The sequence below is a fragment of the Bos indicus x Bos taurus genome, chromosome 3 (genome assembly GCF_003369695.1).
Source record: "Bos indicus x Bos taurus breed Angus x Brahman F1 hybrid chromosome 3, Bos_hybrid_MaternalHap_v2.0, whole genome shotgun sequence".
Classification (NCBI taxonomy): domain Eukaryota; kingdom Metazoa; phylum Chordata; class Mammalia; order Artiodactyla; family Bovidae; genus Bos; species Bos indicus x Bos taurus.
The window spans coordinates 94,464,052-94,487,089 of record NC_040078.1 but is presented as its reverse complement, the minus strand read 5'-3'; the positions used below and the strand labels follow the sequence as shown (position 1 = coordinate 94,487,089).

Sequence of the window (23,038 nt, the reverse complement as noted above, 5' to 3'; positions counted from 1 at the left end):
CAATTCTATTTATATGAGATATCTAAAATAGTCAAATAAAAGCAGAAAATACAACAGTGGTTTCCAGGGGCTGAGGGGAGAGGAAAGGAGGACTTGATGAATTTGCTATAATGTTTCAGTTATACAAGGTGCAAGTTCTAGAGATCTGCTGTAAAACATAATACCTGTAAGTGAGCAGAACTGTAGTATTTACTTAAAATTTTTAAGAGGGCAAACCTTATGTTAACTGCTCTTACTATTGAAAAAAAGGGAGGGGGTAAGAGTGCACAAGGAAACTTTGGAGTTGAATAAGTCTACCATCTTGATTGTGCTGATGGTTTCAGAGGTATTTGCATGTGTCCAAACCCATCGAATTATAGACATTAAATATGTACAGGTTTTTGTATAACAATTACATCTTTTGGGTTAAAAAAAAAAACCCAAAGACTTATAAGGCCTCCAAGGCCCAACACAATCTAGCCCTCCCACTAACTCCAGCTTCATCTCTGACTACTCTCCCGCTCAGTCCCACTGGCCTTCTACTATCCCTGGAATGTGCCAAGCATACCCCTGCCTCGGGGTTTCTGCACTTGCCTTCCCTTCTGCCTGGGATCCTCTTCCTCCAAATACCCTATACCTCCTTTAGAATTTTACTGAAAAGTGCCCTGTTCAGTGAAGTTCACCCTGACCACCTTGATTAAATTTATAAACAGCCCACCTATCCTAGCCTATCCCCCTTACCTGCTTCATATTCCTCTGGAGTACTTACCATCACAGGACATACTGCATATTTACTTATTGCCAGTCTCCCTCCTTAAATCTAGGGGAATGTGGGAAAGGGGATTCCATTTCTTACTTTCACTGCTGTGTCTGTAGCACCTGAAACAATGCTTGGTGCACACAATGTAAATATTGCTGAATGAATGAATGAGTAAATAAACGAACAAACGTATAGAAGTTTGTTGTGGCTGGAAAGGATACAGCAAGAGGGAGGCGGAGCAGAGGCAAGAGCTGTGACTGGGAGATGTGGGAGGATTTCAGTCACCTCACAGAAAGAACATCCTACAAAGCACATGGCAACTGACCCTATCTCTTAATATCTGCCCTCATTTCAGCTTATGAGAGCCGCCTCTTGCTTGGACTATCTCTATTACACCCTCTCCTCCTGCCGTACCCTGCAATGCCCCCCACCTTCCTCCCAGAGGTCTTTCTTACCCACTTTATGTACTGAACTCTCCCTTTCCTACATGCCACTGCATACACTCAGCACCACAGTTTATTTTATTAATATTAAAATGTTGTGGGTTACCAATTGTATTGATACAACTGAAAAGCAAAAGAGAGCAAGCACTTAAATACGATTTATGGTAACAGAAAAGAATACTGCAGAGAGTTGTTTAAAGACCACATCAAGCTGTCCACATCACTAATTCCCAGTGTTTCACAATTTGTAAAATACATAGCAGCGGCTCAGTGGTAAAGAATCTGCCGCCAATGCAGTTTTGATCCCTGGGTTGGGAAGATCCCCTGGAGAAGGAAATGGCAACCCACTCCAGTATTCTTGCCTGAAAAACCCCACAGACAGAGAAGACTGGCAGGGGGTCCATGGGGTTGCAAACAGTCAGACATGACTCAGTGACTAAAACAAATAAAAACAAACAAAATATATAGCTACATATCCCTGTAAGACACAAATAACTTCTCCCCGAGTTAGGGCAGTAACACAAAGCTGCTGACCCAAAAGTTCAAGCGTGTGCAGCAAATGTCTTGGCTACTTCTTTCCTACAGCTATACAATTAAAAATATACAAGGAACTGTGTGGTTAGGGGAGGAAAACCAAAATAGTATTGTGCTCATTAAATAAAGAAAAGTCCTGAGGAAAAATTATCAGCAACACACATTTTAGCGCTTAATGGTCTTCTGAATTGTTTTCTCTTCCCAACTAAACTGCATGTGCCATTAGGGCAGGGCTCTGACAAAACAGTCAGCCATCACCACCACTCAGCTTGAGAGTCAGAGAAAGCATTCAGGTAGATGTTCCTCAACTCCTAAAAAGGATGCAGAATCAGCTCAGATCACATTCAGACTTTCAGTTGCCACAAATCAATCCTTGAGAGTAACAGAGTTAATAAGAACAAGGCTACCAACTAAGGATCATTTACTATGTACCAGCCACTAGGCTAAGCATTATCTCATATTATTCTCTCAACAACACAAAGCAGTTGTTACTAAAATTATCCGTATTTTAGAAAGAGGAAAGTGGAGTACAGGGAAATAATGGGACTTGAACTAGGTGACGGCAGCAGAAGTGGTTTTGGAGCACAGGTTGCTCCATCCAAAGGCTGTGCCCCTGATCACATGCTGGGCTGCTTCTTGAAGAAGTAAATCAACGCAGGGATCTCAGCATGCAGCCGCAGAGTCAAAAACTGAGGTTAGCCTGGACCACAGAGGGAATGAAAGAGACGGAGAGCCCTGCCTCTGAGGATGTTATTATATGCTAGAGCCAACTTTCATTACCATAAAGCCACCTCTTCCATGGAGCCCTCTCTGATGCTCTCAAGTTTAGAAGGAGCACTCCCTCTCTGAACTCTCAAAACTTTCTGTACCTCTCTCAAGGCATCATTAATATTTGCAGCATCGTCGCTATTTGTGTACGTTATACCTCTCTTCACACCCGAGCACCACCCTCTCCTTCGAAGGAGGGATACTGTCTCACCAATCCCTGCAGAGCCTACCAGAGCCAGACACACAATATGGGTCCTTGAAAGCAATCGTGATTTTGCACACATCTTTCGCTTGTAAAGATCTTCGCCAACACTAACCTGAAAACCTATTAACTCAATTGCCAACACCCAGTACAAATGGCCCCTTTTTGTGAAGCCTAAAATAGCTTTCCCAGGCAGAGGTAGTAGCTCCTTTCCTGTGTTCCCGCAGCACTTTCTTCATCTCTTTATATCATTTATTTTGTATTGTAGCTGTTTATTTGCCCTGTTATGACAGTGCCTGGCACATAATAGGCACACATGTTTATTGAATGAGTGAATGTGCAAATGGCTTATGGGTTACTTCTTTTCCTCCCACGCCAATTTGGGTGGCAGGAAGGCAGTGGTGGGCCCAAAATGTGCAGGCCCCTAGAAGAGCTGATCAGGATTGCTGGTTCACTCTTTCGCAAATTACAAAAGCAGACTATGCTTGCAATTCTGATTTGACCTCCCGTAGTCTTTGTTGTGATTTTAAAAATCAGATTAAACTTCCCTAGCAGCTGGTTCCTACCGGCTTTGGGAAGATGAAAGTGTCAACATGTCTCTGCAGCCACACCAGGAAATTTGCTGCCTAGAAAAGTCGATTCTGAATATCATAAGAGCTAAGTAGGGAATGTTGTACTCAGCAATGTCTCCATATTCCTGAAGCCACAGGGACCTGTCACAGCCCTCATGTTCCTACTCAGCCTCCAGCCTCTTCTGTGCTGCCCATCGGTCTCTCTATGGGTCTGCATTATGTTCTGGTGGCCAGATTTCAACTTCCTGAAGGTGGCATTAAGGACCCTGCAATGGGCCCTTAGTAAAGTCCTCTCTCTCTGGATCTCAGCCTCCTCGTGTCTAAACTGAGACTGAGATGTGATAAGCTCCGAGCTCACAGGCTTGTCGGCACCAAACAAGATGGCAGGCGTTCTCAGCAGGAAGTCTGAGCCTAAGCCACAGACAGGACCTGTTTCAGGGAGTTAGCAGAGGGGGCTCTCATTAGAGACGAGGGAACCCGAGTCAGAGCCCTAAAAAAAGGGGAGGATTTATAATATGTCTTTTCCATGTTATTAATAGATGCTGTAGTAGTCAGAATAATGGTCCCCGAAAGATACCCATGTCTTAATCCCCAGAACCTGTGAATATATTACCTTGCATGGGAAAAGGGACTTAGAAAATGTGATTAAGGTTTTAAAATGGGAAAGATTATCTCAGTCATTCAGGTGAGCCCAAGGTAATCATATGGGTCATTATAAGAGAAAGGCAGGAAGTCAGAGAGAGAGACAGAGGTTGACAAAATTTACACAGCTGGCTAAAAGACGGAGGAAGGGATTGTGTGGCACAGTGCCCCTTCCCCCAAAGTCACCACCAACACAACAAAACAACTTGAATAACGGAGGTATACACAAGCACCTCAGTGACTGAGGATTTCAGAGGCGGGAGGTCAGAGAAAGCAAAAGAGGGTGGAGAACAGCAATTCCAGGACAAGCCCGGGAGTGAGGACAGTGATCTTTAAATCCTTCACAAGACACAGAATTCTTGAACTCTCGACAGAAAAATGCTGGGCCAGCCAGTCCATTTCTCAGTCTCTAAACAAGTAATCCCAGACACAAGAGACACACCTATTTTTAAGTCTTCCTGACAAGAAGGTCACCAAAAAAAAAAGCCTCGCTAGTGGGAGTGAGAAAGAGGACATCCTGGCCTTCCACAGTGGAGGACCCTTCCATTGCATCCCCTGACAGAGACCAGGCCTGGAGTGAGCCTTTTAAATTGTGAATAGAATTGAGCCTGAGCCCCAGTTGCAAGCTGGGGACGAGACCCAAGTCACAGTTTAGTGATTCCTGAGCTCAGCACCTCAGTGCTAGAGTTTGAAATAAGTTGATTTTTTTTTTTACTCATGGCCCTTATCACAGATGAAATTAGATATTTTTCATTCATATACTTAGAGTCTACTTTGGCCACCTGATGCAGAGTTGACTCACTGGAAAAGACCCTGATGCTGGGAAAGATTGAAGGTAGGAGGAGAAGGGGACGATAAAGGATGAGATGGTTGAATGGCATCACCGACTCGATGGACATGAGTTTGAGCAAGCTCCGGGAGTTGGTGATGTACACAGAAGCCTGACATGCTGCAATCCATGGGGTTGCAAAGAGTCAGACAGGACTGAGCGACTGAACAATGATACTTAGTGTCTATCTCCCCTACTTCAATGAAAACTCCAAGAGAGTAGAAAGAGTATTTCCCCACAGCTAGCACAGTGCCTAGCACAGAGGGAGTACCAGATAAATGTCTACTGAATGGATAAAAGAATGGAGTTTACTGTTTGGCTCTGCACAAGTAATTTGACATCTCTGGGCTCAACCACCTATATTGGTGGGGTATATATATATACATCCCTGGTGGCTCAGACAGTAAAGAATATGCCTGCAATGCAGGAGACCTGGGTTCGATCCCTGGGTTGGGAAGATCCCCTGGCGGAGGGCGTGGCAAGCCACTTCAGTATTCTTGCCTGGAGAATCCCATGGACAGAGGAGCCTGGCCGGCTAAAGTTCATGGGATCGCCAAGAGTCAGACAAGACTGAGCAACTAAGCATAGATACATATAATTTGATTTCTTTTTGGCTGTGCTGGGTCTTTATTGCTGCATGGGCTGTTGTGATGAACAGGGGCTACTCTAGTTGTGGTGCATGGGCTCCTCACTGCAGCGGCTTCTTTTGTGGCAGAGCAGAGGCTGTAGGGCGTGTGGGCTTCAGCATTTGCGGCTCGCAGGCTCTCGGGCATAGGTTCAGTAGTTGTGGTGCACAGGCTTAGTTACCCTGTAGCTTGTGAGATCTTCCCGGATCAGAGATCAAACCCATATCTTCCTGCCCTGGCAGGTGGATTCTTTATCACTGAGCCATCAGAAAAGCCCAACCACCCATTCTTTAAGGAGATAACTACCTCCTTGGGTCAGAGGGAAGATGTGAAGACACAAAGAATGATTCAAAGCACATACAGGGAGAATTCACATGGCTGACAATATCCATAATCCCAATCTACTCAAAGCGTCACAATTCTCCTTGGACTTTACTTTCTATGTCTTCCCTTGAACTTCACAACATCCCATGAGGCAAGAAGAGAGAGGATTATTTTCTCCTTTTGATCTTTGGGGACACAGGCCCATGGAGGGGAAGAGTTACTCCAGATCACACAATGACCACACTGCAGGGCAGAGCCAGGACTAAAACCCAGGATTCCTGGGTTGGCGCCATCATGTCACAGACCCCCAGATTCTTCCCTTCCCTCAGACCCAATAACCCTCACAATGGGCTCTACATGGAGGCAGTGGAAGGCCAACTTCCACCCTTCTCTTCCCACAGGTCCCCAGGGGTTGCTTGGCAACTAGCACCTGAGCAGTAAGTGGCCTCTAGTCGGGTCTGTTGCTGTGCAGTTACCAATTCTCCCTCCTCCCTCCACACCTGTGCATGCTCTCACTCTCTATTAATGAGATTTCTCCCCTACCCTTACCTCCTCAGTCAGATTATCTTCTCTAGTCCGCAATAATTAACCTTTCCGGACACAGAAGAGGCTCTCAAGGACTTATATGGTAAGGGACGCTGGGAAACAAGGCACCACCAGTACCCTCACGATCCCCCAGAGGTGGTAGAAACTCCTTTTGTGAATGGTCCTGCTCAGCAATATTAACCTCCTCTTCTTCCCTCTCCACCTTCCACCCTGACAATGGCTTTTTGAAATCCCCTGGGAGAGACTGAATGAGCTTGAGAAATTTAATTGAACGCTTCATACAGTGCTAATGAATCCCTGGATGCCGTTCCAGCACTTCTGGAACCACAGGTGGGAAACCTTGGGAGGGAAGTCAGTCATTGTCTGCATGAGCGGCAGGAGCAGAGAGAGGACAGAACCTAACTTTTACTGTATTCTTAGTATGTGCCAGGCACAATACTATGTTATCACGTATAGCTTCCCCTCAACAAACCTGTGAGACCTTTACAGTTGAGGATATTATCTACTCATAGAAGTGGAGTGACTTGCCAAAGCCTATATATCTGCCTGCTTCAATACACAAAAGATATTAAAATACATTACAATGACAAAGGCAATATTCAAATGCTTACATTTTAATGCATTTATAAACAGTACAGAAATGTTTATTTTCTGCTACAGAAAGTACATATGCATACAAACATACACACACAAAAAAATCTTTGCTAATTTTTTTTTAGCAAAAGCAATGTGCTTATGTCAGATCATATTTGATTGTCATTGATTTTACCTCAAAACGTGGCTAACATTGAACTTGTGCTAGGTGTTGGGGAAACATGTCTAGCCATTTTCTGTGCTCACTTGCTGCTGCTGCTGCTGCTAAGTCGCTTCAGTCGTGTCCGACTCTGTGCGACCCCATGGATGGCACCCCACTAGTCTTCCCTGTCCCTGGGATTCTCCAGGCAAGAACACTGGAGTGGGTTGCCATTTCCCTCTCCAATGCATGAAAGTGAAAAGTGCTCACTTAGGCTCACTATAATTAGTATAGTCCTCAATCAGAAGCTTCTTTGTGGGTTTCTTTTAAAGCTACATATATATCATGGGGGTTCATTTCATTAAAAATAGATAGTACAATCAATAAACCCACTTAATGAGGCACAGGAAAACTGCAAAAGCTCATAATGGGCTGAAAATGAATAAAAGAGTGAGGGAGCCGCCACTGCCAATCCCTTAGAAGGACAGACTTGTCTCCTTCCACCTGAAGAGTGTTTGAGTGTAGAATATAGACTGTCTCCTTCTACCTGAAGAGTATTTGAGTGTAGGATATACGATCATCTAATGTGGAGATCAAATGAAGACATCTGTGTCAATCCATATAGCAAATATTAGTATACACTGATTTTGTATTCAAAGATAATAAACTCCAGTAAGTTTCTTCAGCTCCCTAAGGAATAATCAGGCATGTAGCCTCTGACCCATGTCAAGAACCTTTTATTTGTTGTCTAAGGTCTCTCTACAGAGAAGCAATGGCACCCCACTCCAGTACTCTTGCCTGGAAAACCCCATGGACGGAGGAGCCTGGTAGGCTGCAGTCCATGGGGTCGAAAAGAGTCGGACACGACTGTGTGACTTCACTTTCACTTTTCACTTTCATGCATTGGAGAAGGAAATGACAACCCACTCCAGTGTTCTTGCCTGGAGAATCCCAGGGACGGGGGAGCCTGGTGGGCTGCCGTCTGTGGGGTCGCACAGAGTCAGACACAACTGGAGCAACTTAGCAGCAGCAGCATTAAGATCTCTCTAACCCCCAAACTGCCACCCGACAGCCTCTCCAGCAAATTTCTCTTGGCATCCCCTCCCGGCACTTTCTCGGCCTTGCTCCATTTTCACTGGATTGCTCGCCATGCCCCAAATATCCTGTGCTTTCAGCCCCCTCTGTGCACCGGCTGCAGGGAGGACGTCAGGCTACACAAATGGAAGCACCGGCACATAATAGGCACTTAATAAATGCTGATTGATCCTCACCATGAGGTAGTTAAACTAGATCAGTGGTTCTTCAATTTTAGCCTACCTCAAAACACCCGGATGGTTTGTTATAGCACATTATTCGGCTATACCCTAGAGTTCCTGATTTTCTGGCTGTGAGGAGGGACCTGAGATTCTGCATCTCTAACAAATTCCTAATGGTGCTGATGCTGTTGATCTGGACACCACACTTCTAGAACCAATGAACTAAATGGCCTGCATAGTTTCTCCCATTTCCAATGGTTTATGATTCCTTGATGCTTTTAATAGAGAATAAACAAGCAAAATAAAGTTTTATCTGTATATAAATTAATACTTAATATGACCACAAATGGAAACATGGGCTCTATAATACTTAATGGACACAGTGTAGAGAAAAAAAAACTCATACTTTAAAATCAGAAGACCTGCGTTGGAATCTCACTTTGTAGCTGTGTGGTCAACTTAAAGTAAATTAATTATGCTCTGAATATCTGTCCCATGGGGTTGTGAGATACTATTAATACATGGGAAAAATTGTAAAACAAAAAGCACTATAGGGATTATACTAATAACATATATGTACAATGTATTAATGTTGAGTGGACTGATAATAAATAATACATTTTGAATACTTTAAATCACAGATTTTTTAAATTTCCAATCTCAATGCTAATTCATTATCAAAAAGTATATGATGTACATGCTGCTATTATCATCTCAAATATGTATATATTTTATTAGTACACTGGTAAATACCAATAATAGTAGCTGTGGTAGCCAGTTTCCAAGATGGTCCCCAATAATCCTCACCTCCCAGGATTCATACTTTTGTATAGGTTCCTTCTACACTGAATTAGTGACCAATAGCATACTCTAATTAGAGACATCACCACTTTCGATTTGGTTTCTTGGATCTCTCCCCCTAGGACAAGCTAGCTCCATGTCATTAAGACATTGTATGAAGAGAGCCATGTAGGAAGGAACAAAGGTCTCCTACTAAAGCCCAGTGCCAGACACATGAGTAAGCCACCTTGGAAAGGAATCTTCCAGGTCCACTCAAGCCTTCAGATGACTGCAACCCAAACCAACATCTGCCAGCAACCTCATAATAGATTGCAAGCCAGAAACCAAGCCACTCCCAAATATTCAATCCATAGAACTGTGTGTTAATGAATTATTGTTTTAAGCCATCAAGTTTTAAGGTGATTACACAGTGATAGATTATGGACACAGTAACTAACATTTACTGTACATTTATTATGTTCCAGGAACTATGCTAAGCACTCACCAACCCTATGATATAGATGTCATTATAATCCCCGAAGAGGAAAGCCTGGCCTAGAGAGGTTAAGTAACTTAGTCCAGGTTCCATGACTAGTAATTGGCAAAACTTAAATCTGAATCCAGGCCTATAACTCCAAAGCCCAGACTCTTGGTCGCTTATCTGTATAATCCAGGATAAAACCTCTTGGACAGTTAAGCAGCAGAAGCAACTGAGTCCCCAAATGAGAGCAAACGTATAAAATCAGCAAGGGACAGTCCAGGGGCCAGACATGCAATAGCACTGGGGCCTAACGTCATAAACCCCAGCAAAGTTCTAAACTGGCCCCACTGCCCAGCCGTTGTACTAGCAAGCGAGTCAGCTCTCGGGACACTTCTGCCCAAGATGCCCAGGACTCACCCAAATCTGCAGCTTCACTCGCTTCTCGTGGCGGTAGACTGTCTTCACCTTAAAGTCGATGCCCACGGTGCTGACGAAGGCTGGGGTGAAGGTGTCATCGGCATAGCGGAAGAGGAAGGAAGTTTTGCCGACACTGCTGTTGCCAATGATGAGCAGTTTGAACATGTAGTCAAAATTCTGGTCAGAAGCATCTTTGACTCCGGCTTTACCATCGGTCACTGAAGCCATCTGCAGGAGAGACCTGTGGTCACTCAGGAACACATCTCCAGTGTCACTCTGAGTCACCTAACTTTTAATGGTCACACACCCATTCACACACTCACTCCCCACCCCAGCATCACTGAGGAAATACACTACTCAGAATCACCCCCGCACTGAACCTGCCCCAAATGTTATCTCAGGATTGGGGTGGAACCCAGGATTGGGGTGGAACCAGCTCCTCCCAAATATTCCTTCAGCAAACATTTACTGAGCACACTGTTCTGAGTCAAGTACTGTGCTGGGCACAAAGAATACAAATATGAATCAGACATGGTGTCTGACCTCTGAGTGGCCGCAGATTAGAGTAAAAACTCAAACACAAAGTAACAAAGCAGAGGATAAGTGATAAGACAGAGGGAAGCCTTGGCTGAGGAAGCTCATCAGAAGCACCTAACCTTCTGAAGACATGGTGGTCAAGGAGAGGTTCCTGTAGGAGACAGCTCCTAAGCTGAGTTTTGGAGTGGCTAGAGGGAGGAAGGTCAAGACAGCAAATGTTTGAACATTCCAGGAAAAGCCAACACAGGGCTCTCATTCTCCTGTTTCAAAAACATTTATGGCTCCCTATAGTTCTAAAGATCAAGCCCAAACTTTTCAACTTGACAAAGAACCAACCAACCAAAGAATAAATTCTCTAAATTTTACCTTCCCCTAAGGCTTCTCCCTACCAACCTGTGCTACTTTTTATAGAATTATGCTGTTGTTGTGGTGGTTTAGTTGCTAAATCATGTCTAACTCTTTTGCAACCCCACAGACTGTAGCCCACCAGGCTCCTCTGTCCATGGGATTTCCCAGGCAAGAATACTGGAGTGGATTGTCATTTACTTCTCCAGGGGATCTTCCCAACCCAGAGATCAAACCCATGTTTCCTGCATTAGCAGGTGGATTCTTTATCACTGAGCCACCAGGGAAGCCCATACCAAATTATACTCCACTCCAAATACGCTGTTATTTCTTGCTTCTGTCCCTTTAGCTCTGTATTCTTTCTGCCCACAATACTCTTCTGCTTCAAATAAACTCCTGTTCAACCTCGCAGATCCATGTGAAGGTTCACCTCCCCTGGGCAGGGCAGAGGATGCACTCCTGGCCCTAGGCTCCCAGTGCGCTCCAATAGCACTTGTATCATTTCAGAACTGTTTACTATTCCAGCTTCTCCTTTAGACCAAGCATCTTGGACCTAATGTATTTCATTTCTTAATGTATTTCTCTAGTTTCAGCACAAGTCCTAGTATGTAATCAGCACTCAGTAAATGTATACTGAATTAATAAAAGTCACATCACCACTCTGGGGCCCAATCTCATAATCTGGAAAATGGGGAGAACAATTTCTGCCCTGCTTTTCTCACAGGGCTATTACAGGACTCAAATGAGAAAACAAGGAGTAAGATCTTCATAAGCTGGTAAATCCCAACAGGTGTGAATATAAGTTATTATTATTCCAAATCCTTCAAAGCCTAGTTCCTTCATTTATTTACCTGTTCATTTGTTCATTCATTCCTCTGACAAGTATTTATTACATGCCAGACCTTCCCTGAGACCTCAGCACTCACAGTCCCGCCACTATCCTCTCCTTTTCTAGAATGATTTGAGTCTGAAAGCCATCCATAATCGAGCACTTGGTCCCATAGTCTTACTTGCTTTTTTATTTCTTTTTCTGCAGGGACCCTACTTCTTCACCTGCCATCACTCCTTCTGCTTAACACTGGGTACTCAGGCGGGTGGGGTGTGTAGTCAAGAGGAGGGCGGAAGGACAGCCCTGACATAAGATGTCCAGAGTGTCATCCTCTTTAGGAATTCCTGCCTTTTCCTCAAAAGAAAAGAAAGAGAGATGGATTTATCTCTCTGGGCCTCTCAGGTGAGCTATAAAGATAAGAAGCTGACAAATGCAGAAGGTGAAAAGCTCTCTTGAAGAAAAGCCAGATGAATATGTATGATTATTAGCAGCCCTTAGTAATACTTCCTTAAATAGGCCACCACAAACCTTCAGTGGCCTCTTCTCTTCCTTCTCTTTTTCTCCTAGCTCTCAAGGCTTTATTGGGACCTACACGCCCACCACTGTATCAGTCTGCCCCTTGGTAAGGCTCACTAGGCAGGTGTGGAACATGCCCAGGACACTTGGGGACTCAGACATAGCATTTACACGAAAGAAAAAGGTGAGATCGGAGGGGAACAATTGGCCTGATCCAACTGGAGAAGGAAATGGCAACCCACTCCAGTGTTCTTGCCTGGAGAATCCCAGGGACGGGGGAGCCTGGTGGGCTGCCATCTATGGGGTTGCAGAGTCGGATAGGGACTGGAGCGACTTAGCAGCAACTGTCTCATAGCCCGAACTTTTCAGTTTTTCATTGCACAAGATGCAGAGCTCATTTCTAGAACTGGCAAGTCAAAGGAATTATGCTTTTTTTCTATCCAAGACAAGGGAAGCAATCACGACCTCACACCATCCTCCGCTCTGCTACCGGTCATCTTTGTTTGTTTCCAAGAGAAAATTTCACCTTTGAAAGTATATATCCATTATTAAATGTTAGGGAAAAACACAAGACTATAAAAAAGAAAAATTTTAAATTACTAGATACCCCATCCTCTCAGAAACTGCCATCGTTAATATTTGAAGTACATTTCCTCCTTTATTTTTTCACACACCAGAATATCATCTATTTTGAAATTATATCCTATTATTTAACTTAAACAGTATATATATTGTGGTATACCTGGCCTTAATATCAGTAAATACTTGTTAAGTACTCGTTATTTTCCATGAGGGACATGGTGGTGACAATAACCATGTAACAGTTACCATTTATTGAGTGCTGCTGCTGCTGCTGCTAAGTCACTTCAGTCGTGTCCAACTCTGTGCGACCCCAGAGACAGCAGCCCACCAGGCTCCCCCGTCCCTGGGATTCTCCAGGCAAGAACATTGGAGTGGGTTGCCATTTCCTTCTCCAATGCATGAAAGTGAAAAGTGAAAGTGAAGTCGCTCAGTTGTGTCCGACTCTTAGCGACCCCATGGACTGCAGCCCACCAGGCTTCTTCATCCATAGGATTTTCCAGGCAAGAATACTGGAGTTGGGTGCCATCACCTTCTCTGATTTATTGAGTACTGTGATATAATACAAGATATGTATTTGGTCTGGGTACCTGGTTCCAGGCAGAGCTCCTAAAGCCTTTGGAATCTCTGGAAGTGCAAGTGATTAAGTGTCTTGTTGTATGCTAATGAGATGACTGGTGACTGGGACTCCAGGACAACCTCAGAGTAGGGGCTTGTTGCCAGAGGAACCAACCACACAGTTAGAGGATTGGAACTTTCAGCATCACCTGCTAACCTCTGGCGAGGGTAGAAGGGATGGAGATCAAGCTGATGACTAAAGGCCAATGACTTAATCAATCATGCCTGCAGGAACGAAGTCTTCGTAAACAACCCTATCCAAATGGGGTGGACATCTTCCAGGCTGGTGATGACATTGATGTGTTGGAAGGGTGGCACACCTGGAGAGGCCATGGAAGCTCCAAGACCTCCCTTTCCCCATACCCTGCATATGCATCTCTTCCACCTGGCTGTTCCTAAGTCATATCCTTTTACACTTTTGTAATAAACCAATGTATGCATTACTCTTTATATATATATATAAATAATATATATTGAAAACATTTATATTACACTAAAAATAATTCAAACTTTACAGTTTGCAAGTTATCATATAGTAAAATTACTATTATTTTATCACCATTTGTCATTTGCATTATTTTCTTAACTTTCAACATAAAAAGTAAGTAATATGGAACCTAAAGGTTTACAGTGAAAAGTAAGTCTTGCTTCCACCCCTGCTCCCAATCTCTAGTTCCTCTCCCCAGAGGCAAACATGTTAACAATTTATGTATCCTTCAAAGATAGTCTTTGCATATATAAACATAGAAGTCTATTCATACTTCATATATATATATATATAAATAAATGACAGCATACCATACTCTCGAGTCTATATCTTCCATGTGTATTTTAGTAGCTGAGATCTTTAGTTTTGTATCCTACTCCTTTTCACTTAACATTATATCATAAACATCTTACTGAGACTTTAAAAATTCTTGTAAATATCATTTCAATTGACTACACCTTATTTAGCCCTATGGTTGTATCACATGACCAATTCTTTAAAGTTGTATATTTATTTTTCTGTTCTCGATTATTATAAATTAAGTTAGAGTGACCATTTCTTTACATAAATATTTGTTCTCTTTCCTATTTACTTCTTTATTATGCCCATCCTTGCATGAAATGTTCCCTTGATATCTTGAATTTTCTTGAGGAGATCTCTAGTCTTTCCCATTGTATCATTCTCCTCTTATTTCTCAGCAATGTTTATTGAAAAGTTATACTCTGCTATACTCTGGAACTCTGCACTCAGTTGGGCATATCTTTCCTTTTCTCCTTTGCCTTCCACTTCTCTTCTTTCCTCAGCTATTAGTAAAGCATCTTCAGACAACCACTGTGCCTATTTGCATTTCTTTTTCTTTGAGATGGTTTTGGTCACTGTTACAAGAAGAGGTGGCAAGAGTACACGGAAGAACTATACAAGAAAGGTCTTAATGACCCAGATAACCATGATGGTGTGGTTATCACTCACTTAGATCCAGACATCCTGAAATGTGAAGTGAAGTGTGTCTTAAGAAGCATTACTATGAACAAAGTTAGTGGAGGTACTGGAATTCAAGCTGAGCTTTTTAAAGTCCTAAATGATGATGCTGTTACAGTGCTGTACTCAATATGTCAGCAAATTTGGAAAACTCAGCAGTGGCCCCAGTACTGGAAAAAGTCAGTTTTCATTCCAATCCCAAAGAAAGGCAATGCCAAAGAATGTTTAAACTACCATATAATTACTCTCATTTCACATGCTAGCAAGGTTATGCTCAAAATCCTTCAAGATAGGCTTCAGCACTACATGCATGGAGAACTTCCAGATGTACAAGTTGGGTTTCAAAGAGGCAGAGGAACCAGAGATCAAATTCCCAACATTCATTGCATCATGGAGAAAGCACAGGAATTCCAGAAAAACATCTACTTCTGCTTCATTAAGACTGTGCTAAAGCCTTTGACTGTGTGGATCACAACAAACTATGGAAAATTCTTAGAGATGGGAATACCAGACCACCTTATCTGCCTCCTGAGAAACTTGTATGTGGGTCAAGAAACAGTTCGGACCAGACATGGAAATACTGACTCGTTCAAAATTGAGAAAGGAGTACAGTAAGGCTATATATTGTTACCCTGCTTATTTAACTTATATACAGAGTACATCATGCAAAATGCTGGGTTGGATGAATCACAAGCTAGAATCAAGATTGCCAGGAGAAACAGCAACAACCTCATATATGCACATGATACCACTCTAATGGCAGAAAGTGAAAAGGAACTAAAGAGCCTTTTGATGCGGGTGAAAGAGGAAAGTGAAAAAGCTGTCTTAAAACTCAACATTCAAAAAACTATCCAGTTCCAACACTTCATGGCAAATAGAAGGGGGAAAAGTAGAAGCAGTGACAGATTTTATTTTTTTGGACTCCAAAATCACTGCAGACAGTGATTACAGGATGAAATTAAGAGATGTTTGCTCCTTGGAAAGAAAGCTACAATAAAACTAGATAGTATATTAAAAAGCAGAGACATCACTTTATCAACAAAAGTCTGTATAGTCAAAGTTATGATTTTTTCATTAGTCATGTACAGATGTGAGAATTAGACCATAAAGAAGGCTTGCTGCTGCTACTGCTGCTGCTAAGTCGCTTCAGTCGTGTCTGACTCTGTGCGACCCCATAGACGGCAGCCCACCAGGCTTCCCGTCCCTGGGATTCCCCAGGCAAGAACACTGGAGTGGGTTGCCATTTCCTTCTCCAATGGATGAAAGTGAAAAGTGAAAGTGAAGTCGCTCAGTCGTATCTGACTCTTAGCGACCCCATGGACTGCAGCCTACCAGGCTCCTCTGTCCATGGGATTTTCTAGGCAAAAGTACTGGAGTAGGGTGCCATTGCCTTCTCCAAAAGAAGGTTTAGCACCAAAGAATTGATGCTTTTGAACTGTTGTGCTGGAAAAGACTCTTGAGAGTCACTTGGACAGCAAGGAGATCAAGCCAGTCAATCCTAAAGGAAATCAAGCCTGAATATTCACTGGAAGGACTGATGCTGAAGCTGAAGCTCTGATACTTTGGCCTCCTAATGGGAAGAGCTGACTCACTGGAAAAGATTCTGATGCTGGGAAAGATTTAAGGCAAAAGCAGAAGGGGATGACAGAGGATGAAATGGTTAGATAGTACCACCAACTCAACAGACATGAATTTAAGCAAACTCTGGGAGATAGTAGGGGACAGAGGAGCCTGGTGTGCTGCAGTCCACGAGGCAGCAGAGAGTCGGACATGACTTAGCAACTGAACAACACAACAATTTATTTCCTTAGGAGAGATCTCCAGAAGTGAGAAGAGAGAGATCTCCTGGTCAAAAAATAACTTTACTAAAACACAGATTTAATCCTTACCCATTTCCTTGATCTTATTTTACCCTATAAATAGACCTGGAAGATTAAATTGGAAGGGCAGTGATTACTATTCCCATTGGAGCAAGAAAGGAACTAAGAGCCAGAAGTTACGAGGATCTGCCCAGGACTCATAGCTAACAGCTGAGATTAACTTAGTACCATGCTATAATAAGGACTTCCCTGGTGGCTCAGATGGTAAAGTGCCTGCCTACAATGTGGGAGACCTTGGTTCAATCCCTGGGTCGGGAAGATCTCCTGGAGATGGAAATGGCAACCCACTCCAGTATTCTTGCCTGGAAAATCCCATGGATGAAGGAACCTGGTAGGCTACAGTCCATGGGGTCACAAAGAGTCAGACACGACTGAGCAACTTCACTTTATGCTGTAATAAGGGAAAAGTAAAAATCCCTGCTCTATTCCTTGGCTGAATTCTTGGGTGAGTTATATCAGCTTTCTAAGCCACAGTATTTTTACCTTGAAACCAAGAAAATACCACCTACTTCACTAAGTGATGGTACCAACAGAGTGAACATTTATCATATGTAAATAAGCTGGTGTGGTTTCTTGACCTATGGGAGGTACTCAATAAATATTAATTCACTGGTTTCTTTAATTCACTTCTGTAGTCAAGTGCCCCCTCCCTGATCTGGGCTCCATAATTTGAGCTTATTTGACAATTAACTGTCTATCCCTCCTTCTGGATTCATCTGAGTTTTATTTATCCTTACACCCTGTCAACACTGAACCTAGATTAAATCCTTGGGCATGTTACTCTTTTCTGTAAATGTTTATTGAGCATTTGCCGTGTGCCAAACTTTGATGTAAATGTTGTATTATTGGTCTTCATTTTTTGCAAGTGCAGCTGCTTGCACTCTTAGATTTCTGGAATTAGAAGAGATTTTAGAGTGGCAGCTTTATCATAACAAAAAAGTCTGGATCTTGGTCCCAAGCTTTTGCAGTAACTCAGTGTATGAAATTGGACAAGTAACCTAAACTCTGAGCTTCAGTGTCCTCATCTATGATGTGATCACATTACCTACTGCAGAAGGCTGCTATGATTTTTCAATAAGAAAACGTGTATAAGGGTGCTTCATACGTACAGTGTACGGAAAAAACTATACTGGCCTTGTGTAGAATTAATAGGTAAAGTGCTTGCCTTTATTAAGCTATGTCTGCCATAGGTGTGAGCCAAGAGTAAAAAAAACAGTTTCAGTTCCTGGTCTGATACACTCCCCTCATTTTCAGGGGAAAAAATAATCAAGGCTCCACAAAGAAAACTGATTTGTCAAAGGTCACCCAGCAAGTCAGTTGGAGCATCATTACTAGAACTTCTGTCATCTGATGACTTTCAGATTGGACTGGGCTTAAAGAAAATAAAAACCACATCAATTTTAGTGCATACATGCTCAGTTGTGTCCGACTCTTTGTGACCTCATGAACTGTAGCCTGCCAGGCTCCTCTGTCCATGAGGTTTTTTTCCTGGCAAGAATACTGGAATGGGTTGCCATGCCCTCCTCCAGGGGATCTTCCTGACCCATGGATCGAACCTGTGTCTCCCGTGACTCCTGCATTGCAGGCGGATTCTTTATCACTGAGCCACTGGGAAAGCCCACAACAATTTTAGGGTGAATAGAAAAGCATCCCCAGTGTGGCAGAAATCAAAACCAGTCTTGTAAAGCCATCATCAATCAATTAAAAATAAACAGACATAATTTAAAAAGAAAAGAAGAACATCCCCAGCACCTGAGATCTCTTTCCTAGCATTTGCCATACTCTACTGTCAACGTCTGCTCATGCGCACTCAGTGCAGCTTTCCCAGAAGATGGTGTGAGAACAGGGAGAGGCAGAGAGCTGAGTTCAATTGGAAGATAGATTCAGATGGGAGCCCCCAAGGAGATCTTTTCAAAAGGAAGGCAGGGGCTACACAGACATTCGAAAGAGAGGTAAAAACCACCCCAGCAGGCAGCTGCCAGAGGCAGATCTGAGCAGACAGGTCAATGCAGACTGCATTTGTCAGATAAGCATCAATCAGATCTTCCCTCTCTTTTGTGACAGTCACATAAATGATAGAGCTCTTGCTCTTCGTGACAAGCAATACAGATGAAGGCCCAGGGACCATCCAGGAAGTCATCTCTGGTTCCAGGCTGGGGGGAAGAAGGAAATGGCTCCTAGGAGAACTGGTGTGAAAAATAACACTTTGAGTCTGATCAACTAAGGAAGAGGCCTACTTCAGCCATGAAAGGGGGAAGGAGAGGAGACAGCCCTAAAATGCAGCAAGAGATCAACTGAATACATATAATGGAGAGGTACACAAAGGAAATTCCCTTTGATGGAAAGAGCACAGGATTAAGTCAGAGACACCTGGACTGAGCCCTGGCTCTCTAAGCAATTGTGTAACCTCAGGCAGATCACACCCTGGGTCTCAGTTTCCTTATCTATAAAATGAGTTAATAAAATGACTTCTGGGCAAACTACAGGAAGAATTAAAACTAGTATATGACAGTGCTTTATAACTCCTTTCCAAAAAAATTTTTTGTCTGTATGCTTCATGTTTTCTTCTACCAAGTCATCCTGGGTAGTGGAAATTGCTTGGGATTCCAAACAAACAGGTTAGATTCAGTTTCCAGGCCCAGCATTTATTAGCTATGAGACCTTGGCAAGAAACTTTGCATGAGTAAGACAGTTTCCTCATTTGTAAAATAACCATTGTTGGGAGGATTACAGTCAATCTTGGTGGCTCAGAGGGTAAAGAATCTGCCTGCAATGGGGGAGACCCAGGTTCAATCCCTGGGTTGGGAAGATCTCCTGGAGAAGGGAATGGCTACCCAGTTCAGTACTCTTTCCTGGAGAATTCCATGGACAGAGGAGCCTGGCAGGCTACAGTCCATAGGTTGCAAAGAGTCCAACACGACTGAGCAACTAACACTTTCAGTTCACTCACAATGTTGGTAAGGCATACAGATATGCTGCCATTTGACACATAGCGGGTGCTCAGTAAATGTAATTCTGTCTTCCTATTGGGAGTTAGACAATTGAACATCACCCTGCTATACACAATCTCCTCCCTAAAGCCATACTCCACTCACTTATCTGATTCAACCTTTCTTGAAACCATTCCCCACTGCCAGCCCAGCCCAGCCCACCTCCTCATTGTTTCCCTTCATCTCTTAGAGCCACAGAAACAATATTGTAATAGCTATCATTTAGTGAGCACCTAAATGCTAGGCACTCTACCAAGCGTTTTCATTGTATTCCGCCTTGCATACAATAGATGTTTGATAAATGTTCACTTCCTTCTCCAGGCTGGAAAGAGCGGTTGATATGACCACTATCATAATGTAGGCTGCCGCTACTGCTGCTAAGTCACTTCAGTCGTGTCCGACTCTGTGCGACCCCATAGACGGCAGCCCACCGGGCTCCCCTGTCCCTGGGATTCTCCAGGCAAGAACGCTGGAGTGGGTTGCCATTTCCTTCTCCAATGCATGAAAGTGAAAAGTGAAAGTGAAGTCACTCAGTCGTGTCCGACTCTTCATGACCCCATGGACTGCAGCCTACCAGGCTCCTCCATCCATGGGATTTTCCTGGCAAGAGTACTGGAATGGGGTGCCATTGCCTTCTCCGATAATGTAGGCAAACCTGCATAATAACGTCAGTGCCCTCTCTCTTCTATACAGTACTTTACAGTTTGTGAAGCTCTTTCACCCAAATTATATTTGATTCTCACAACAATTCTTGGGAGTAGGTGAGGAAATAGAGGCAAGAGCAAAACCACAGCTCAGTTATTCATTCAGTCAACATTCATTGAGCACCTACTGTGTGCCATCTCCGCTGTGCTCTGGGGAGATGAAGAGAAACCATAGGAATTCCAGCTTAAAGGGAAAACCTTTTCAAACATCCTCTACAGGTTACTGGTGCCTCCCTTCACATCATAATCCATAAGAAACTGGAGATTTATTTCTTGGGTTGGAGATCATTTTCGATTTTTGCCTTCTTCCATACTGTTTCCTCTGATTGGAACATACTTTCCTCCTGCTAGCTAAATCCTTCATGACCTCAAAGTCTTCCCTGACCCACCATCCTCCAGCAGAATGTCTTTGCTCCCGCAAACAAGCACCAGGGGCTTCCCCGGTGGCTCAGTGGTAAAGAATCCACCTGCCAATGCAGAGACATGGGTTCCATCCCTGGGTTGGGAAGATCCCCTGGAGGAGGAAATGGCAACCCACTCCAGTATTCTTGCATGGGAAATCTCATGGACAGAGGAACTTGGCAGGCTGCAGTTCACAGGGTCACAAAGAATCCAACCCAAGTGAGCAACTAAACAGCAACAACACAGCACCAGGGCTTCCTTATACCATAGGCGGCTTTTCCCAGACTTCCATCGTCTTCTTCCGTTTATATGAGTAGAACAGGTGGGCACACACCTGTGCACACAAACACATCCAGCTCTTTTTACTATCCCGTACCCTTTTCCATCTGGATTCCATGCAGTTGAGATGGATGTCCCTGTCCCTCTCTCACTCCCCTCCTCACCTCTACTAGCTGCCAGAGGCTGCCACCTTGCCCTCCCTAAAAATCTCTTCCTACACTTGGACTCTAGAACAAGAGTCCGCCTGTAGATGAATTTCCCTGTCAATGATTCTCTTCTTGTCTCTGATTCCAGGTAGCAGTATAATAGGCTCCAGTGCTTGCACCACCTCCTTAGCTTGTGAGGAGCTAAGACAGGGCTAGCATCCGGATGCTGTTGGACTCCACTCTGGGCCCCCATCATCTTCCCACTCTCACACCACAACCCATACCTGGCTTTCTCTGCACCATGACCCAGCCCATCCACCACCCTAAACTCTCCAAGTTCCAGGACAGTTCCCCCAACCCCCTGCTAAACTGCAGTGCTTCTCCACAGCCCACCTCTAGCCAGAACTCAGGCTCCCACAGCCCATATCCAAGGCCAGGACTCTCCCTTCATCAGCTCCCCACCCGCTTTCTCTGCAGCCTGGATAGACCTAGCCTTGTCTCCCACCTTCTCATTCTTCCTAGCTTCCCACCTCCAAGCCCCCACTCCAATTACCCACCTTGCCCATACCCAGCTGGGCTCCGCTCCACACCACACTCAGATTACCCTCTCCCCGCCCAGCACCCCTCTCCCGCCCAGCTCGCCTTCCCCTCCTCGTCTCACTCCTCCATCTCAAAACGACCCCCACCACCCAGTCCCCTCCCCTTAGCTCTTCACTTCCACACCTCCCCTCCTTCGCTCTCCTTAATCTCTTCGCTTCAACACCCCTTTCCCAGCCCCTCGGCTGCTCGGTACCCTCTGCCCGCACGGCCCCTCTCAGCTCCCTTCTTACATCTCCCCCGCCTCCATCCCCCTCCCCCCAGTTTCCCCCTCAACCAGCCTTCGCTGCGCTCCAGTTGCCGCTCAGCCTTCTCCCCGGCCCCGGCGCCCTCTTTCTTGTTCCTCCGATCCCGCTGCCCCTGCCTCTGGGGCTCCCCTCGCCGCCCTCAAAGCCCGGGTAGATGCTCCCCAGGGCCCCTCCCCGCGCTACGTGCCCCTTCACTGCCGCGGTACCCTTCCTTAGTGGCCTCCCCTGGCCCCTTCTAGGTGCCCCTTCCGCTGCCCTGTGCTCCTTCTCAATGCCCGCTCACTGTGCCCCGCGCCCCGCTCCGGGGATCGGTCCCAGATCCGCCCCAGGCGGGCTGCCGGGCCGCGCCCCTTACCTGGGACTCCGGGTGAGGACGAGCGGCTCGCTCCCTGGCAGCGCCGCGGAACCGCTGGACCTGGCGGCGGGAGGCAGAAGGCGCAGCGGGTTCGCGGAGCAGGGAGGTGGGGGGCGGGGCGGGGCGGGTCCGGTCCCCTCCGCGGCGACTTCGGGCAGAGGCTCGGGCTGCAGCTGGGCTGGGTTACGGCCGCTTCCAGGCCCCACCCATGCCCCGCCCAGGGGCAGAGCCCGCTATCGCGGGGCCCTCGGCTCCCGGCACGTGTAGGGAATACGAGGTTTCTTGGGGACCCGAAGATCCCCAATACCTGCTTGACTATCGTGATTTATCTTAATTCTCACGCCTCGTTCCATAGACTGAACTTAGTAGGGTAATCAAAGGGCTTTGATGATAAAGTAGATGATGATGGGTTTGTAGCTCTGCCATTTCTGAAGCTCTTGCCTGTGTATTTATCACTTCGTACTCAAAGAAGCCCACGGAGAGAGGCAAGATCTGGATGGCTGTCTACGTGGAAGCAAAGCCAGAAACCTGGGCATTGTTGTATACCCTATGCACTCCTTCACACCCTACATCCCATCAGCCTGGTAATAACGCCTCCATAAGGAGAAGGCAATGGCACCCCACTCCAGTACTCTTGCCTGGAAAATCCCATGGAC

At 44.9% G+C, this 23,038-nt stretch overlaps 1 protein-coding gene across 1 annotated transcript in view; it reads right to left on the bottom strand.

The window, feature by feature from the left end:
• The window catches only part of RAB3B (RAB3B, member RAS oncogene family), a 71,134-nt gene extending 48,538 nt beyond the window's left edge, over positions 1-22,596 (bottom strand). The window contains exons 1-2 of the mRNA XM_027537269.1: positions 22,383-22,596; positions 9,893-10,120 (exon numbers count right to left, since the gene is read on the bottom strand). Of these exons, the coding sequence (XP_027393070.1) occupies positions 9,893-10,120 (228 nt within the window). The 5' untranslated portion in view covers positions 22,383-22,596. The remainder of the gene's footprint in view (positions 1-9,892; positions 10,121-22,382) is intronic.
• Between the last annotated feature and the right edge of the window lie 442 nt (positions 22,597-23,038).